At 40.8% G+C, this 21,110-nt stretch overlaps 1 protein-coding gene across 1 annotated transcript in view; it reads left to right on the plus strand.

The window, feature by feature from the left end:
- Window positions 1-18,306, plus strand: part of LOC126191220 (WD repeat-containing protein 43) — a 94,126-nt gene extending 75,820 nt beyond the window's left edge. Inside the window, 1 exon segment of the mRNA XM_049932022.1 lies at window positions 18,038-18,306. Coding sequence (XP_049787979.1) covers window positions 18,038-18,180 — 143 coding nt within the window. The 3' untranslated portion in view covers window positions 18,181-18,306.
- Window positions 18,307-21,110: the final 2,804 nt, after the last annotated feature.

Here is a 21,110-nt window from a genome sequence, read left to right on the forward strand (position 1 = left end):
AGGTATTTACATTCTTGCCCATGCCCTTTGTTCCATGATTTCACAGGTACTTCCAAGCTGCAATGCCAAAGCATAAGCAGGCCTCTGCAGCAGGTGGAGATACGCATTTGCCATCATGCCATGTCAGTTTGCAGAGGTGACTTTTGCACCCATCTGCACATACATCAAACCAGGGTGCTCACAGCAGCATGTTCAGCCCGTATCAACTAACTAAACTGCATTTTCTGTTTTCATGAACATCTTTTGTTGGCCTAAGTGGTTAGAAGTGGTTAAAATTGTCATGTTATCACCACATGGGACCTTGGAAAATATTAAAAGAACCTATAAGCCACATTATGTTATGAACAGAATAGAGGGCAAGTTGCAGACCAAATTGTGGATCCCCCTCATTAGCAAACTTCAGAAGCAAAGCATGATATTCATATATCACATGAACCACACCCTGTTGGGGTCTGTTTGACAAAGGAGGAAATGTCATAGGTCAGTTCCTAATCTGGAGGTGAATCACAGATACTTATTTTCCCTTCTCAGTGACTGGAAGGAGCAATTTCTTGGCCAGGTGGTTGGTTTCACTTGCTGCGATGTAAATTCCCTTTGCTACACCCATCCTTACTCTCTTTGTTGCACAACCCCATGTCTCAACAGCATGCTCAATGTATGAAGAGACACCACATTGTGATACTGCAGGCATTATGCTGACTTCCTTGTGTGGTGCATCTGCAGGTTTGTTGCTCTTTATTCCCACATACCTATGATGTTGTTGGCTCATTGTCATCGACTTCAATCTGAAGACCAGTTTGCTGCAGCTCTCCATGCTGCTCTATCCTGTGCAACCCTCTCCATCTGCAAATAACTTCTGCAACCTGTGTACATGTGCACCTGCTTACTATATTCATCTCTTGGTCTCCCTTGTGCCATTTTTATTGCTCCATGCTTGCATACGATACTGAATTGGTGATCCCTTAGCCCACAAAAACTCCCATCTTTAAATGTTACGTAATCAGTCATGTGCCAAGCATTTTGCACACACTCAACAAGAAATCTGAAATTTGCCTAATATGTGTAAATTAGTACATTTTTTTGTTATTTTATAGTAAAACCCTCATATTTTATCATTTAATATGTTCTTTTGCAGTACGAAACAAACAGTTTATCTATATTGTTGGTAATGATCTTAGGACAGTTAAAATTGCCAGCCTTCTAAGACACTTACATAAAAACAAAACAAAAAAGTGTTTCTTATTATGTAACTTTTGTGACTTAATCTTAGTCATGTAGCTGAGCTTTGCACATACTACATAAATCATTTTATAACTTGCTGTAGAGGATAAAACAGATTTTGTGTTGTCCTCCAATGCACAATTTGTGATCATCTTAGCTCCAGGGCCAGTGTTTTCAGGTATGGTCTCCTAGTAATAATCTCATTTGAATTTTCTTCAGTAACATCTAAAATCTGGAAAAAAAACTCAAATTTGTCACCTACATGCTACTTGAGCCACAGAATATACTTTCATACAATCCACCAAATCGACAACTCCTTTTGTCTGATTGTAATATGTAATGATTTTGGGCTTTGTGTGCCCCTGGTAGTAGGATCATTTTGATCATTGTCACAGTGTGTACTAATCACAGGCATGGCTCTTTTCCTTTTTATTCTTTGGTATATAGGAAACCACACACTTGATGAAACGAAAACCAAAGATGCTACTGGGTTTTGGTCTTATTTTAGTATCTAGGACCAACGAAGGGATTTCTTTTTTATTCTTCCTAAGAGGACCACGAAAGTTGTTAATTTGCTCAACAATGTGTCAGCCAATGGAATTAAGCGATACAGATGGCCGTACCGTAGGTGCAACCACAACGGAGGGGTATCTGTTGAGAGGCCAGACAAACGTGTGGTTCCTGAAGAGGGGCAGCAGCCTTTTCAGTAGTTGCAGGGGCAACAGTCTGGATGATTGACTGATCTGGCCTTGTAACATTAACCAAAACGGCCTTGCTGTGCTGGTACTGCGAATGGCTGAAAGCGAGGGGAAATTACAGCTGTAATTTTTCCCAAGGGCATGCAGCTTTACTGTATGGTTAAATGATGATGGCGTCCTCTTGGGTGAAATATTCCGGAGGTAAAATAGTCCACCATTCGGATCTCCGGGCAGGGACTACTCAAGAGGACGTCGTTATCAGAAGAAAGAAAACTGGCGTTCTGCGGATCGGAGCGTGGAATGTCAGATCCCTTAATCAGGCAGGTAGGTTACAAAATTTAAAAAGGGAAATGGATAGGTTAAAGTTAGATATAGTGGGAATTAGTGAAGTTCGGTGGCAGGAGGAACAAGACTTTTGGTCAGGTGAATACAGGGTTATAAATACAAAATCAAATGGGTAATGCAGGAGTAGGTTTAATAATGAATAAAAAAATAAGAGTGCGGGTAAGCTACTGCAAACAGCATAGTGGATGCATTATTGTGGCCAAGATAGACACGAAGCCCATGCCTACTACGGTAGTTAAAGTTCGTATGCCAACTGACTCTGCAGATGATGAAGAAATTTATGAAATGCATGATGAGATAAAAGAAATTATTCAGGTAGTGAAGGGAGACGAAAATTTAATTGTCATGGGTGACTGGAATTCGAGAGTAGGAAAAGGGAGAGAAGGAAACATACTAGGTGATTATGGATTGGGTAGAATTTTGCACAGAGCATAACTTAATCATAGCTAACACTTGGTTCAAGAGTCGTAAAAGAAGGTTGCATACATGGAAGAATCCTGGAAGAATCCTGGAAATACTAGAAGTTATCAGATAGATTATATAATGGTAAGACAGAGATTTAGGAACCAGGTTTTAAATTGTAAGACATTTCCAGGGGCAGATGTGGACTCTGACCACAATCTATTGGTTATGAACTGTAGATTAAAACTGAAGAAACTGCAAAAAGGTGGGAATTTAAGATGATGGGACCTGGTTAAACTGACTAAACCAGAGGTTGTACAGAGTTTCAGGCAGAGCATAAGGGAACAATTCTCACAAATGGGGGAAATAAATACAGTAGAAGAAGAATGGGTAGCTCTGAGGGATGAAGTAATGAAGACAGCAGAGGATCAAGTAGGTAAAAAGACGAGGGCTAGTAGAAATCCTTGGGTAACGAAAGAAATATTGAATTTAATTGATGAAAGGAGGAAATATAAAAATGCAGTAAATGAAGCAGGCAAAAAAGAATACAAATGTCTCAAAAATGAGATTGACAGGAAGTGCAAAATGGCTAAGCAGGGATGGCTAGAGGACAAATGTAAAGATGTGGAGGCTTATCTCACTAGGAGTAAGATAGATACTGCCTACAGAACAATTAAAGAGACCTTTGGAGAAAAGAGAACCACTTGTATGAATATCAAGAGCTCAGATGAAAACCCAGTTCTACGCAAAGAAGGGAAAGCAGAAAGGTGGAAGGAGTATATAGAGGGTTCATACAAGACCGACGTACTTGAGGACAATATTCTGGAAATGGAAGAGAATGTCGATGAAGACGAAATGGGAGATACGATACTGCGTGAAGAGTTTGACAGAGCACTGAAAGACCTGTGTCGAAACAAGGCCCCCGGAGTAGACAACATTCCATTAGAACTACTGACGGCCTTAGGAGAGCCAGTCCTGACAAAACTCTACCATCTGGTGAGCAAGATGTATGAGACAGGCAAAATACCCTCAGACTTCAAGAAGAATATAACAATTCCAATCCCAAAGAAAGCAGGCATTGACAGATGTGAAAATTACCGAACTATCAGTTTAATAAGCCATAGCTGCAAAATACTAACCCGAATTCTTTACAGATGAAAGGAAAAACTAATAGAAGCCGACCTTGGGGAAGATCAGTTTGGATTCCGTAGTAATATTGGAATACGTGAGGCAATACTGACCTTACGACTTATCTTAGAAGAAAGATTAAGGAAAGGCAAACCTACGTTTGTAGCATTTGTAGACTTAGAGAAAGCTGGAATATCATCGACGGAACCTCAAAGTTTTTATTTCTTCTCTATGGATTTTAATACTCTCTTTCAAATTCTGAAGGTGGCAGGGGTAAAATACAGGGAGCGAAAGGCTATTTATAATTTGTGCAGAAACCAGATGGCAGTTATAAGAGTCGAGGAGCACGAAAGGGAAGTAGTGGTTGGGAAGGGAGTGAGACAGGGTTGTAGCCTCTCCCCAATGTTATTCAATCTGTATATTGAGCAAGCAGTAAAGGAAACAAAAGAAAAATTCCGAGTAGGTATTAAAATCCATAGAGAAGAAATAAAAACTTTGAGGTTCCGTCGATGACATTGTAATTCTGTCAGAGACAGCAAAGGACTTGGAAGAGCGGTTGAACGGAATGGACAGTGTCTTGAAAGGAGGATATAAGATGAACATCAACAAAAGCAAAATGAGGATAATGGAATGTAGTGGAATTAAGTCGGGTGGTGCTGAGGGAATTAGATTAGGAAATGAGACACTTAAAGTAGTACAGGAGTTTTGCTATTTGGGGAGCAAAATAACTGATGATGGTCGAAGTAGAGAGGATATAAAATGTAGACTGGCAATGGCAAGATAAGCGTTTCTAAAGAAGAGAAATTTAATATCGAGTATAGATTTAAGTGTCAGGAAGTCGTTTCTGAAAGTATTTGTATGGAGTGTAGCCATGTATGGAAGTGAGACATGGACGATAACTAGTTTGGACAAGAAGAGAATAGAAGCTTTCGAAATGTGGTGCTACAGAAGAATGCTGAAGATTGATTGGTAGATCACATAACTAATGAGGAGGTATTGAATAGGATTGGGGAGAAGAGGAGTTTGTGGCACAACTTGACAAGAAGAAGGGACCGGTTGGTAGGACATGTTCTGAGGCATCAAGGGATCACAGGTTTAGCATTGGAGGGCAGCGTGGAGGGTAAAAATCGTAGAGGGAGACCAAGAGACGAATACACTAAGCCGATTCAGAAAGATGCAGGTTGCAGTAAGTACTGGGAGATGAAGAAGCTTGCACAGGATAGAGTAGCACGGAAAGCTGCGTCAAACCAGTCTCAGGACTGAAGACCACACAACAACATGGAATTAAGGTGAAATAATTATGAGCCGTTATATTTCTACATCCGTAAAAGGTATCTTGTGATAAACAATTAAAGACAGTAGATGCGGTGTTACCAAATTTAAATGGACCATTTGGTTGCTTGCGTGGGTAATTTTCAACATTACTTCTGTAAAAGAATTTGAATCATATAAAGTATACCGTATTTACCCGAATCTAAGCCACACTCGAATCTAAGCCGCACCTGAAAAATGAGACTCGAAACAAAGGAAAAAAAGATTTCCCGAATCTAAGCCGCACCTGAAATTTGAGACTCGAAATTCAAGGGGAGAGAAGAGTTTTAGGCTGCACCTCCAAATCGAAACAAAGTTGGTCCATTGTAATATGAGACACAATTTAGGTTGAATGAATGACGATACAGCTACAGTAGTTTCGTTCGAGTCGTAAGCTTTACCAGGTAGCCATTGCTATGCGTCAGACGCTCCGTCCGTATTTATGTGGGTACCCTTCCTTTTTCACGTGCTTCGTCTGGTTTGAATCGATTGCTTATTTTGTTTGATCTGATAAGTGCCGTTTTCTCTGTTATAGGTGTTTACTTCACTCTAAGCTGAAAATGCATCACTGTACTGTGTCATGCATTGTTTGTCGCATTCTGATAGTGCGTGTTTACGGCCTGTTGCCGTTCGCGGCATGGCTTGCTTTTGTGCGCGCTACCGCTGCTTACAACTAAAAAGAGGCGAATCGTCTCATTAGCGAAGCAATGTCAAGAGACTGCTATTTGTTGTTACTTACACTGCTGCTTTCTTTGAGAATGATCAACAGGAACCAAATAATAGGATGCATATGATAGAACATGTTCTGAACGAGAGTTAGGCGAAAATTTTTCTCCGTTTGAAAATCTTTGCGGCCGCTTCTTTAGTGCATCAAATTCTGCACAGAGTCATCTTAGATTTAAAAATGTAAGTCAGTTGCCGTGGTTCATTTCTGACTGTATCACTATTAGGCTAAGAATAACACGAATATAAACATGACACGATAAGTGTATTCTTCCGCGTTTGCTGTTGTCTCACTCTAGTTTCGTAGTTTATTAGGCAGACAGGATTTAAATGAGATAGCAACAAACACGGAAGAACACATGGCAAAATGTTTATATTCGTATTATTCTTATGGTGAATGGTGAAGAGAATACTGCTTGTGATTCACATTTCATCAGGTTACTATTAGCAACCATCTCTTCTCACAGGTAGGAAAAAATTCAGAACGTAGACTTGGCCATATTGAAAAACATCCCAAACAGTCTTGCCAGTCGGATTTTCGTAGACATTGAAATTCTACTACATTCAAAGATGAACAATACGGAATTTGTATTTACTTCGTTGGATAATGTATGAAAATGAAGTGGTCGAAACTCGGGGCGGAGAAAAAAAAGCTCGTCTTCCATCTTTTTTTTTAAATTTATTTACTGACGCAGAGGTTTTGGTGCCAGTATTTATCCTTGTGCCTACAAAGCATGTCTTTGTAGCGCTACATATATTCGACGGCAGAAGTTAGTTGTGGCGGCACCTACCAACATTTTTCAGAACTTCCGCTTGCTTTGCACTCGATTCTAAGCCGCAGGCGGTTTTTTGGATTACAAAAACCGGAAAAAAAAAAGTGCGGCTTAGATTCGAGTAAATACGGTACACCCTGATTCTGTACTTTTTTTTTACTGGTTTATTTGTCGTGTACATATGGAATTTACAATGAACTCGAAATGCTTTGAAAATTTCATTGATCATTACATTTTCTTCAACCTGATAATTTGATCAATACTTTGCGAGAAAAGAATCAAATGTTGTATGAATCGGGGTGAGATTGTCATACTTGGAACTTTCTGAGCAGATTTGAATATTGTCAAACCTTATACTTCTAATCAAAATATATCAGCAGCATTGCAGTCCTCCTACATTTCCTGCACATTCAAATGAGACATTTTTGTACCAGTTGAGCACAAAATGCCAATAAACACTTTCAGTTCTATATCAGTCTTCTTACGGCATCTCTCTCTCTCTCTCTCTCTCTCTCTCTCTCTCTCTCTCTCTCTCTCTCTCTCTGGAAAATTGATCCATACAAACATTCATATATGTAACTACATCAGTCAGCATTTCGTCACTGACAGAAAGTGGAAAACAGTCCACATTATCTTTGACAATTTTTACAGCTGTTGCCGTTTAACAACAATAATATTGTCCTCACATTGGAACAACATGGATTGTAACTCCATTTCATTTGTTTCTCTTTCCCTAAGTAAAATAACTGACCTGTTTGGGTGGATGACATCTCACCTTCATCATCTTCTGATGACTGGTCTGTCTCTGTATAGTGCTCACTGTGTTCACTGTCTTAGGTAACTTTCAGTATTATCGACTGTAACAAGATGCATGGTGTCCAGTCTCCTAGCAAACAGGGAAACCTCAAATTTTTTTGTTCTGGAAAACTCAGGGAAAACTTGGAGAATTTTTGCATTTTGCCTAAAACTCTGAAAAAGATATCTCATTTGATTTTGGGCTGAGGCATTTGTTTGCCTTCTGTTTGGCTTGATGCAGTACTGTGCTCACTGTCCGCCCTCAACCAGACAAGCTGTGTCGAGGTTTGTTGTTGTTGACATAGAATGTCTTGCACACCTGTCACTGCTTCTTGGCTGTGCTACTTTGTTGTTGTTTTTGTGATTTTGTGCGTTTTTGAGACAATGTGACCAGCAAGGATTTGTGATATATTTGGTGTGCTTTACAGTAACATCTGTTCAGATGTACTGCATTGTTTGCTAACACAATGTTATCACAGACATGTGATTTCTGGGGGAATTCATGATCCATTCGAATCCATTTATTTTGAACAAGGGATATGAGCATGTGATACGTTGGCACACAGTAAATTTTTTGAATATATGCTGAAAAATTACTGTTGCACACGCCAACAGCTGTTGATAGCATTGTGTTGTGTGTGAATGAAATTGATTGTAGATCTTCAGTTGTAAGCATAAAATGGTGTAATAGTCAGTCATTGGGTTTTGGCATGCAGTAGTTCTAGTTCACATGGAGCTAAAGCCTGCAATGCAATGAAGTTGGCCAGAGGGTGAGTGGGGACTGTGGAATAGGTGCCTGGAGGGGGTGAGGGGGGTGGCGACAAGGTGACTCTTTGCACCATTTCTGACCATAGTGATCAATAATTCCGATGCTGCTGTGGGTCTTAGTCAACAGAAACTACTTTCAGTTACACACATACAAGAAAGATTTTATTGCCTCACTTTGGACGCACTCTGGGAGAGATGTAGGTGACGACATGTCTTAAAAGTTGCTCATGACAAAGAAATAAGTGCAGGTTGCAAAATTTTCTAGTGGTTTCACATCTTTGTGAACTCTTTGCCACATCTCCCTGTATTGTTTAGGTGTGATAATGTCTAATACACGTTTCCTTAGGGCTTACTCAACAAACTGGAAATGTGCATTCAACCCTCCATGGACTGAAGATCCAGAATTTTGGTGGATTGCCGAGTGCACATCTGAAAAAAATTTGTGTTTGGTTTACGCTCTCTGAAACCGACTAGTCACTCAGCGATATAGGCAAGTAGGCGTTGTTCAGTTGTGCAACGGAAAGAAGCATGCTGGGCTCAAGGCTGCTAGGAAGGTTACAGTGTCTATTATATCCATGCTAATCGCCGCAAATAGCAATAGCTCCAATGCCACTGCATCAGACATTGCCCCTGTGGTGTGTTCTGCCACTTATGGATACACTCAGCTGATCGTCAACAGCGACAATGAAAAGGTCAATCTTTATGGTGCTCTCGATTTGGCAGGTGCACTAGAAAACAAAATTATCAGTTCTCATGAATAAAATGGGATTTCTAATTACCCTCTGTGTATTTTTAGTCTGCAGCAGCACAGGCAGGGAGTGCACCGTGCAGTTGGGGTGCATCCATGTAACAAAGTGCTACCCGAGGTAGACGCATCAAGCACTTACTGTAAGAACTTCTGGACAATGGCCGATGATGCTGGGTTTATGTGCAGAGGGATGCCATGATGATGCAGAGGGATGCCATGATGAAGTCAGAGACCCATTTTTATCTGTTGGCTGCTGTGAGACACCAATTTTCTCTGGACATTGGCAGCTTACCAGATGAGTTACCAGACACTAACAGTGCCCCAAAATGCAGCTTCAAAAGTCAAAGGCAAATTATGGCATTGTGTTAGGACTGGTGCCACTTTTCACAAAAAACTTACAGGAGGTTGTTACTTTCTCTAATGTGACAGATTGTGGTTGATCGTATTGTACATTTTTGGAATAGTGTTTTGGGCCAGGTTTCAAGCAGTTTCATCATTTCAGTGTTTTTGAGAAAAAATGCTGCAAAAGATTTAGTTGAACAATTTGATGCAGGTGCATCCAAATTTGAAGTGGCAAGTTGTTAATGTGTCCATGGATGGCCTTAATAGTGGTCAGTATTCCTAAGAGAGCTGAAAAGCTAGTTGTAAGTCAGGGGTAATTCAGAGGGTCCCATGCTTTTGGACTTAGGGACATATGGCTTACAGTGCATGGTGACATCAACACAGGTTGCATGTACTAGTGTTGGTTGGAATCTTCCTCAGTTTTTGAGACTTACTGTAATCTACTTAAAAAACATTCTATCTCGCCAAGCTGATTTCAGCAATATTACTAGCACCTCTGTTTACCCATGGAAGTTTTGCGGTGTTTGGTTAATGGAAAATAAAATGGTCCCAAATATTAACAGCTACCTAAAAATGTGTAAAGGAAGTAGACAGATTAAAGAAGGAAAAGAGGTACGTAAAACCAGAACATAAAGGTCGCTACTGGAATACCTAATAGTTATAGCTACCAGGTTGTGTATTAGCCTTTGAGGAAGAAGATGCTGAAAGTTCATCTTGCCTTTCTTGAGACTGTGGCTGCCCAGGTTGAGTAGTTCCTGACTAAATTTCAGTTAGATGCTCCCGCATTCCTTTCCTCCATAATTCTTTCCAGTCTGTAGTCACAGAATTAATGAGAGAATTTTTCCGTCCACAAGTTTGTAGAAACAGATCAGAATGGCAATAATATCAGTTGCGATCTCAGAAAGTGAACAAAAGTAAGAATCAAAACAGCTCTGGGTAAATGTGGTATATCAGAGAAAGATATCTCGTGTTCTGGAATGAGTGCCTTACATTTATGCAGAGTATGGTATTCAAAATTCTCTGCAAATTGCCCCTAGTTTATTTCTTTATAAAGGGTATTCCATATTCAGTCACAGAAGTGGCAGTTAATGCTGACCAAGGATGGCAGTTACGTGACACATCTCATTACCTTAAATTGCTTTGGTGGTCATGAGGCTGGCACCATTGGTCATGAGTTGCAAAGTCTATTAGAGATTTCCAAAGTTGTTTAGACATAGTGTCAGTAAAGGAAATCCTTGAATACTTAGCTGGAGATCATGTTCACATCAATCTCTTTGGGTGATGATCATTGGGGTCAAGACTGGACATCAAAATGTGAGATTCATCAAGGTTGCTTCCAGTCTGTTCCGTGGCGATGCCAGCCTTGAAAGAACTTTTTCTGACAACTCCATTCTGGTCAAAAATGTGACTGCAGCCTTTCACGTAGCTGTTTGTGCTGTTGCTGATGTGGTCAAGGTTGCTGTGGGTGTTGATTGTAACTATCACAAAGCAGTTAATACATAGTTTCTGAAATGCACATGGTGAGTACAGTGAAACAGTAGCAGGGAAAAGGACAGCTGAGAAGTCCTCATAAGGAAATGAGAGGAAAGAGAAGGTGAGTAGAGAAAAGCTAACAACACTACAAACTATAAAACCAGAGCTCGTGGAAAGTGGTGAAAAACAGGTTTCTCAGATTGAAAATGTAGGTCTATCACTAAAAACTACCTGCTTGTGATTTCTCTTAATGTCCGCATATTGGTCTTTATTGGACTAGTCCATCAAATGGTATTTAGATTTTATTCTTAAATCTCTACGTAAAAACTGTTGTTTTTTTAGTGAAGTAAGTAATGCTCTTTGTTTTTATATCTGTGTGCTCCCAACAGCCAGTTGTTTCTAATTTAAAAGTATATTAATAATGTTTTACTTCTTTTCTGACCTATGCTCATTCTACACTGTCCAGTCAAATTAATGGACCCCTGTCAAAAGCCTGAATATGATCCCCAAGAGTAGATGCATACTTGTGTTGATCCATTGTGCCATCCAGAATGACTGAGATCATCCAGGGAAAGCCAAAAAAACATTCCCCCCAACCGTAACACATGCTCCTTGCTTTCAGACTTTCACACCGTACACACCAACAGCCATCTATCCATTAAACATAAAATAGATTCATCTGAAAAAGCCACATGTTGCCACTAATTGGATGCCCAGTTGCTGTATTGGCCTGAAAATTCAATCCTCCGTCACCAGCGAACAGCAGTCAGTACAAGTGCATGAACTATTTTGGTGACTACTGTGGAGGCCCATACGCAGCAGTTTCTGCTGCTCGGTCATTAAGTAGACAGTGTTTGGTAGCCACTTGATTCATCTGGGCAGTCAGTTGCTCCACCGTTGCAAGTATCTGCCAGTATACGTTTCCAGAGCTGTTGTTGACACCTGTCATCTATGGTCCAGGATGCACCACTGTTGTCGCAATGCTGATTTTGCATAACACCATTTTGCCTTGCATGGTATGTTTTGACCACAGTGACGCGTGAACAGTTTACAAACTCAGCTATATCGGAAATGCATTCTCCCTTGGGTTGAAAGCCAATTATCAAGCACTTTTGGACGTCGGATAAACGGCACTGTTTCCGCATTATGACAATGAGTGCACTGTTTCCTGTGTCCCCCAATATGCGTTATGTACCGTCCACTGCAAGGGCTACCACCTGCCATCTGAAAGGCTGTTGCATGTTGATGTCGGGCGTAGGCAGTGAACACATTAATATGACTGAACAGTGTAATCTTCCTGTGTGTGTGTGTGTGTGTGTGTGTGTGTGTGTGTGTGTGTGTGTGTGTGTGTGTAAATTTCATTTTACACTTGATTCTGTTGTTATATCCTGTTACTTTTCTTTCTTGCTTAAAATAAATCCTGGTCATTTTACTTCAGCAGAAGGCCTTTCTGCCCAGAAGCTATGGCAGTCTTTTTGCTGTGGCTGTCTGTTATTCAACATCTCCTCTATATGATGAGTACCATTCTATACTAAATTTAGGTTCCGTTAAAAAATCTTGTCTTCAGATATCCTTTCCTTGCTATTGCCAATGCACTTTTATAAACTCTTTACTTCAGCTATTGTGAGTTGCTTTTCTGCCCAAATAGCAAAACTGCACTCTACTTTTAGTGAGAGTCAATAGCTAATCACCTGCTGCTTCACTCGCATATGCTGTATGACCTGCAGAGACTTTTTTTAATCAAATTTTTATATTGTTCACAAACTGCAACACCTTCTAAGCTTTTTTATTGTAATTAAGAGCATATAAGAATGGCCTTTTCTGACTGTACTCCTGACCAAAAAGTGATTCTGGTAGCTGGAGTCCAAAGTTTTTGTTAATCGTGCCTTGGGCATTCTTGTGGAGATATTTACATAGCAGCTTCCATCCTCTAACAAATATTACCTTATATCTAACCAAGAAGTGAAATACCAATTTTCACAAATTCAGCTTCAAATATATTTAATGAATTTCTAGAACCACTGAAACACACACATTTTTTTAAAATTTCTAACCGAGAAGTAAACTATCAGTTGTCATAGATGTAGCCTTGAAAATCCTTTAGTATTTCTTTAGTAATTATTTATTTTCAAAAAACTTTCATCCACCATTTTACGCCCTTAGTGGTTGAATTTCCAAATATGCTGAAACGTGTATTTTTTATTTTCGGACTGAGAAACCAAATACCAGCTTTCATAGAGCTAGCTTAAAAATTCCCTTACTGGAGCGGAATTTCAGACAGTCCCTTCTGAAACGGTGCCTACAGTATAAGATCCATATCCTCCCGAACATTCTAGTTTCTATCCATCACGATTTTGGGTGGGCGATGAGTCAGTGAATCAGTCTGACCCTATTTCACCCCCTTAGGGGTCCGCGCGCGCGCGCACACACAGCTACCTTAGACTAACAAACACGACTGCAGTCTCAGGCAAGTGAAACCACACTGCGAGAACAGCACCAGTGCGTGATGGGAGTGATGACTGGGTGGGGGTAGGGGAGGAGGCTGGGGCAGGGAGGGGGAGGGATAGTATGATAGGGGTGGCGAACAGTGAAGTGTTGCAGGTTAGACGGAGGGCAAGGGAGAGTTGGGGAGGAGGGAAGGTGGTGGTGGTGGTGGTGGTGATGATGGTGGGGGGGGGGGGATAGCAGAAAAGGAGAGAAGTAAAAAGACCGGGTGTGACGGTGGAATCACTGCTGTGTTGTGCTGGAATGGGAACAGGGAAGGGACTGGGTGGGTGAGGACACTGACTACAGGAGGGTTACGGAAATGTGGGGTGTATTGCAGGGAAAGTTCCCACTTGCACAATTCAGAAAAGCTGGTGTTGGTGGGAAGGATCCGTAGGGCACAGGCTGTGAAGCAATCATGGAAATGAAAAATGTTATGTTTGGCAGCGTGCTTAGCAACAGGGTGGTCCTCTTGTTTCTCGGCCATAGTTCATCAGTGGCCATTCATGCGGACAGACAGCTTGTTGGTTGTCATGCCCACATAGAATGCAGCTTAGCTTGTAGATCACATGATTGGTTTCACAGTGTGTCACACACATCTGCCTTTTCATGGGATAGGTGATGTTTGTGACCGGACAAGAGTAGGTGGTGGTGGTGGTGGTGGTGGTAGGTTGTATGGGACATGTCTTGCATCTAGGTCTATTACAGGAGTATGAGCCATGAGGTAAGTGGTTGGATGCAGGGGTTGTGTAAGGATGGACAAGTGTATTGTGAGAGTTCGGTGGATGGCAGAATACCACTGTAGGAGAGACGGAAAAGGTAGTGGGCAGGAAATTACTAATTTCAGGACATGACGAAAGGTAGTCGAAACTCTGGTGGAGAATGTAATTCAATTGCTCCAGTCCTGGGTGGTACTAAGTTACAAGGGGAATGCTCCTCTGTGGTCAGACGGTGGGACTTCAGAGGCTGGCAGGAGGATAGATAAGGCATGGGAGACTTAGAAATTCTTCCAGTCCATATGTGGCATACTCCTCCTGTGAACGGGAACACGTTATGCAGATTTTGGTGTCACTCGCGTCCATCAAGAAAAGTTTTCACTGAGTTTAACAAAGGCGATGTTGGCCTGATATATTCGATGATACCCTTTGGCTACACTGACTAAAGGATTTTTCTAAGAAATACCAAATTAAGATAACCTGAAGATGCCTAAATAAGGTGAAACGTGTAGTTGAAAAATAAAGAACTAAAATTGTAAACAAGAATGTTTTAACCAATACATGGGAGATTTGTTTTTGTACAAGATTGGGAGGATAATTATAGTCTGTGAACGCTTCATTGAGACCCATGGTATATTTTAGTATTAAATATACTGGCATAAAACTGGGATACACTATCCTTGGCAGTGAAACACCTACCACAATGCCTTTGAGAGGTATCTACAGAAAATTTTAATCAACAGCTGAGTTTATGATGTAGAATAAATCTTTAATAGTGTGGTATCATAAACCTAACATTTTATTTTTAATGTAAAAGATAAATATGTGAAATTTTTAGGATTATGTACCTCAGCGGTTAAAAGCAAAACCCTAATGGGATCACATGGTTTGTCAGTCTGTCAATAACCATTTTTCTAAGGAGGTTTTTCAAGTTGAAATTTATGTGACATACAGAGGTCTGTGGTCCCTTGGCAGTGTAAAACATTTAAGCTTCAGAGTCAATGCAGTCAAAAGACATGCCCATTTGGTTGGCTGATTTGTGGGGAGGCGACCAAACAGTGAGTTCATAGGTCCCATCGGATTAGGGATGGATTGTAAAGGAAGTCAGCCGTACCCTTTGAAAGGAACCATCCTGGCATTTGCCTGAAGTGATTTAGGGAAATCACAGAAAACCTGAACCATGATGGTCAGACGCAGGTTTAACTGGTCATCCTCCCGAATGTGAGTCCAGTGTGCTGACCGCTACACCATGTCGCTCAGTCGCACCCATTTATGTACGTCTTTTGATACTTGTAAATTCTTATCAAAACCTATAGGCTACTTCTCGTTGACCTGCAAACATGAAATTTGGCAAGAAGAAAGGTTTCACAGTATAAGTAAAGGAAAAATTCAAAGATTTTTTACTTATAATTCTATCACATGAAAAACATGTTTCTTTTGTAGTTTGTTATTTGACTTGTTTCTCTATCCATCTGCTAAGACCCCCCCCCCCCCCCCCACTCCAGGTGTTTCAGAAGCAAATGTGAAATCACACAAAAAATTTAAACTTTGAACTGAAGAAAGAGCTACAAAAATTAAGCAAGTCTGTGTATTGGTCCACCTATGGCATTTATGTAAGCAGTTATTTGGCTTCGCATTGATTGATAGAATTGTTGGATGTCTTTCTGAGGGATATCATATCAAGTTCTGTCTAATTAGCGCATCAGATTGTCAGAATCCAGATATGGGTAGAGATCTTTTAGCTGTGCCTATCTGTGACTTGACATCTCCACTATATGGTGAGAAGCAACTATCCTTTTGATGATATTGTTACATTCAGTTCTGGATTTTCTATTGTTGAACTTAAAATTAAAACATTGTTGAAATTCTTGGGACCAACATCTTGCCATTATAGATATCTGTCAAAATTTATAGTGTTTGATTTCCTTGGGGGGGGGGGGGGGTGTGTTGAACTATTTATATATGTAATTACGTTTATCGGAACCCTCCGAGCATGAGTTGAACGCACTTCGTTAATTTTTTTAATATAAAATATTGTTATTTGTATACGTATCAAAAACCATATAATACACATCATCAGTGGTGGAAAACACACACACACACACACACACACACACACACACACACACACACACACAGAGAGAGAGAGAGAGAGAGAGAGAGAGAGAGAGAGAGAGAGAGTGCTCTACATTATGTTGGCTGAATAGACAATGAAATTATAAGGAAACTTCAAAAAATAAGTTCCACAATGTGGGAAATGTGTCATCTGTGGGCATTGTTCTTAAAATACACTCCTGGAAATGGAAATAAGAACACCGTGAATTCATTGTCCCAGGAAGGGGAAACTTTATTGACACATTCCTGGGGTCAGATACATCACATGATCACACTGACAGAACCACAGGCACATAGACACAGGCAACAGAGCATGCACAATGTCAGCACTAGTACAGTGTATATCCACCTTTCGCAGCAATGCAGGCTGCTATTCTCCCATGGAGACGATCGTAGAGATGCTGGGTGTAGTCCTGTGGAACGGCTTGCCATGCCATTTCCACCTGGCGCCTCAGTTGGACCAGCGTTCGTGCTGGACGTGCAGACCGCGTGAGATGATGCTTCATCCAGTCCCAAACATGCTCAATGGGGGACAGATCCGGAGATCTTGCTGGCCAGGGTAGTTGACTTACACCTTCTAGAGCACGTTGGGTGGCACGGGATACATGCGGACGTGCATTGTCCTGTTGGAACAGCAAGTTTCCTTGCCGGTCTAGGAATGGTAGAACGATGGGTTCGATGACGGTTTGGATGTACCGTGCACTATTCAGTGTCCCCTCGACGATCACCAGTGGTGTACGGCCAGTGTAGGAGATCGCTCCCCACACCATGATGCCGGGTGTTGGCCCTGTGTGCCTCGGTCGTATGCAGTCCTGATTGTAGCGCTCACCTGCACGGCGCCAAACACGCATACGACCATCATTGGCACCAAGGCAGAAGCGACTCTCATCGCTGAAGACAACACGTCTCCATTCATCCCTCCATTCACGCCTGTCGCGACACCACTGGAGGCGGGCTGCACGATGTTGGAGCGTGAGCGGAAGACGGCCTAAAGGTGTGCGGGACCATAGCCCAGCTTCATGGAGACGGTTGCGAATGGTCCTCGCCGATACCCCAGGAGCAACAGTGTCCCTAATTTGCTGGGAAGTGGCAGTGCGGTCCCCTACGGCACTGCGTGGGATCCTACGGTCTTGGCGTGCATCCGTGCGTCGCTGCGGTCCGGTCCCAGGTCGACGGGCACGTGCACCTTCCGCTGACCACTGGCGACAACATCGATGTACTGTGGAGACCTCACGCCCCACGTGTTGAGCAATTCGGTGGTACGTCCACCCGGCCTCCCGCATGCCCACTATACGCCCTCGCTCAAAGTCCGTCAACTGCACATACGGTTCACGTCCGCGCTGTCGCGGCATGCTACCAGTGTTAAAGACTGCGATGGAGCTCCGTATGCCACGGCAAACTGGCTGACACTGACGGCGGCGGTGCACAAATGCTGCGCAGCTAGCGCCATTCGACGGCCAACACCGCGGTTCCTGGTGTGTCCGCTGTGCCGTGCGTGTGATCATTGCTTGTACAGCCCTCTCGCAGTGTCCGGAGCAAGTATGGTGGGTCTGACACACCGGTGTCAATGTGTTCTTTTTTCCATTTCCAGGAGTGTATCTTGCTAACTACTGACAAGATTCGGAGAGGTACTGCACTGAAACGGAGTCCAATGCTTAGTTTCCATTCTTCAAACTTTTGGAATTAATTATTTGATTATCATATTAATCATCAGGACGTTGATTTGATAATAGGTGTAAAAGTGAAGAGCATCCATTATAAAATGGAGGGAACCAGCAAAGTCACGATAAAACCTGTTGTGTTACATGAGCATATTTTTCTGCCAGTAAACACAAAAAAGTGTGAAGACAACATTGACAGCATTTTATTGTTTAGCCGTATTGTTAAGTTTTCTTTTAAATATCACTATTATTATTGTCATTATCATCATTATTATTATTCTGTGAGAATTTTTGAAGTGATACGAAGAGTTCTGTAAAATTCATTTTGTTGCAGATTCATCAGAGGAAATGAGTGCAGAGGATGATGGACTTAATAGTGACTCTGATCATTGGGAGGAATTATCAGAAGACTTGAATGCTGTTGGAGACAGTGAAGTACAAGAAGAAGAAATGGAAGTAACAGAAATGTCTAGTTGAAAGTGAGGTGCTAATAGTTGGCGATATTATTGGACATGGATATCTCTCAGCAGGAAGCAACATAAGCAAATATTTACATACTTGTGAAGATAATTGTAAATAAAATTTTGGTATGTGATTAAATAATTTATTTTATACCATGGGACGTGTCAAAACAGTTTTCTGAATTGTTTTATTTGTTGATATTTTTGAGAGGCATTTACTGTTATTCACTGTCCAGTGAAAAAGATTTTATGATCAGTGTCTGTTAAATACAAAAAAAATGTAAAATTGTGGTTTCCTTCTGTACCAACTACCATCTTACCGTACCAAATGTAGTCTGTCTTGTTGTTGTTGTGGTCTTCAGTCCTGAGACTGGTTTGATGCAGCTCTCCATGCTACTCTATCCTGTGCAAACTTCATCTCTCAGTATCTACTGCAACATACATCCTTCTGAATCTGCTTAGTGTATTCATCTCTTGGTCTCCCTCTACGATTTTTACCCTCCACACTGCCCTCCAATGCTAAATTTGTGATCCTTTGATGCCTCAAAACATGTCCTGGCAATATGATTAATATCTCTAAGCCTCACTTGAGATTGGAATTTGTCTTCACTGAGTTTTGATCATCACTAATGCAAATGCAATGTAAATGGATGCACAGAAAGGAGGGACAGTTCTGTAGAATTTCACTACGTAAGGTGGGAAGTGAGGAAAAGATAGCAAGCAAGCGAGGTAAGTCTCAATTAAACATGTAGCTATAACCATTTGTCAATTTTATAGATAAATTAAAACCTCTAAACTTATTATTGTCTTTTAAGCTTAAAATTTTAGAGCTGCACATGTTGTATTTACCTGACCATAAGATGGTCCCTTCTTTTAAGGGTCACCTTGAGAAATTTTTAACATATAACACCCCAGGAAGAAAAGTGAGCCAAGTTGAAAAAAGCATCTTATTTTATATTGTTGAAAAACACATGTGAATTGCTACAGTGTGCATGAAAAATGTTATGGAATGTACTGCCACCAACACTTATTTGAAATTTAAAGAAAGCTTATGCTATTCCAATATAAGTTTTATAGACTTGAATCTTTGAGTCAAATTATCTCATTGTATTGCATTTTTGAGTTGTGACACCCCAGCAAGAACAGTGACAAGCTGATGAACCAATTATGAACTGTTTTAGTGATATAAATTGACACATTAATTTTTATCTTCCCTTCCTATTTTGGTTTTTATTTATGCCAGTTACATGTGGTAATAATCCACTCATATCGTCTTCTTCATTTGGATATGCAGCGCTTTCTGAATCCTTTTAATACATTCACTTCAGATTCTGCACCAGGCAGGAAGGATCCACTGGCCCAACATGGATATTATGGATTTCTCTGGTTTACACATGGAGCAAGATAAGTCCTGCAATCAGTTTTACTTTTGGTGTAGTTTTCCCTTGAAGAACCATGGGGAAGGGAGGGTGGGTGTTTCCTTCCATCTATTAGAACACTCAGCATTACTATTTTTCTCATCTTTTATTGCCAGAACTTCCTATACTAACAGTTACTGCACCTCACACAAACAATAATATTTGACGACACATCAAAATGAACATGTCTGAATATTGCCCACGTGTCTTAACAAATTGTTTTTGATTGTATGATGATACACAAGTAGTTTTTCATCAGATGCTATGGGAAGCCATAAACCCCAGCTCATCGTCATCCTCGTGCACCAGCCAATTCTTGGTTTAAATTTTGCACTGGACGCAGGTGGAAGATTTAGCTTCAGCACCTCCATTCAGATAACTTCTCAAGTAATCTGGAAGTCATCATTGCATTTATCTCTCGTGTATTGAATAATCTACTACTCCCAAATCGTGAAATTTTCCCTGCTTCAGTCCCCAGAAAGTTTGGCGTATGGAACTAGTTTTCCTTAATTTATTCTTTATCTCACATCACCGAATAACGCTCATGTTTGTGACACCAAGTTTTCTTCCTACTGGACAGTTATCTGTGGACCCTGCTTACTAGGGCATTTTGGTATTGTATGTAGAATTTTAAAACCACTTTAAATGTTGTGTTCTGCTATGTGGTTTTGGTTCTTTAGGTGTAAATAGAAGCATGATTTGTTGCTTTCACAGTTTATTGCACATTCATTAAATTAAATTATAAAGCTTCTTCACGTTTGCCCAATATAAAACTTAGTGTAGTTGTTACGTGAAATTTTGTAGATGGCTGGGCTGGAATAAATGTGGACTTCTGTCTTCCGATCTTAGTTATGATCCTAATTTTTGTGTGTGTTAAATGTTACTTTTATGTTAGTGTTTGGTAACAGTTCCTTCAGTTCGGTCAATATGTTGGCTAAGTATGTTAGTATGTATGTTGGTCTGATTTTATGTCTGTCTTCCCTTTTCAGTGTAATGTGCTCATGTATGATCATTGTTTTAGGTTATGTGTGTTGCTTATATAGTTGGAGCACTATGTCTGGGCTAAAGAATCATAGGGACCTCGTAGGAGTTGCTGAGGTAAGATGGAATGGATGTGGAGAGTTAGTCAGATGAATATGTATTGTACTACTCAGGAGGAGAAGTAAAAGGAATGACTGGAGTAGGAATGATTGATAAAAGAATTGGCTAAATGTGTGGAATATGTGGACTATGCAAAAATTGGTCTAAGTCTGAAAGGAGCACAAAAAGATTTACTGATTGTCCAGGTGTATGTATGCCAACTTCAGAACATGACCAATTTGTAGAGGAAATGTACAATGTATTACAGAGAATAGTGGATGAAAACAAAAAATGCTGCAAAAATAGTATTGGAAAACTGGAACGCCACTGTGGGGAAAAGAAAAAGATGGAAACATAGAAGGAAGTCATGGTCTTGGAAAGAGAAGTGATAGAGGTGAATGGCTAATTAACTTCTGCAGGGAAAGACAGCTGATAATGGCAAATACAT

The sequence above is a fragment of the Schistocerca cancellata genome, chromosome 6 (genome assembly GCF_023864275.1).
Source record: "Schistocerca cancellata isolate TAMUIC-IGC-003103 chromosome 6, iqSchCanc2.1, whole genome shotgun sequence".
NCBI classification, from domain to species: domain Eukaryota; kingdom Metazoa; phylum Arthropoda; class Insecta; order Orthoptera; family Acrididae; genus Schistocerca; species Schistocerca cancellata.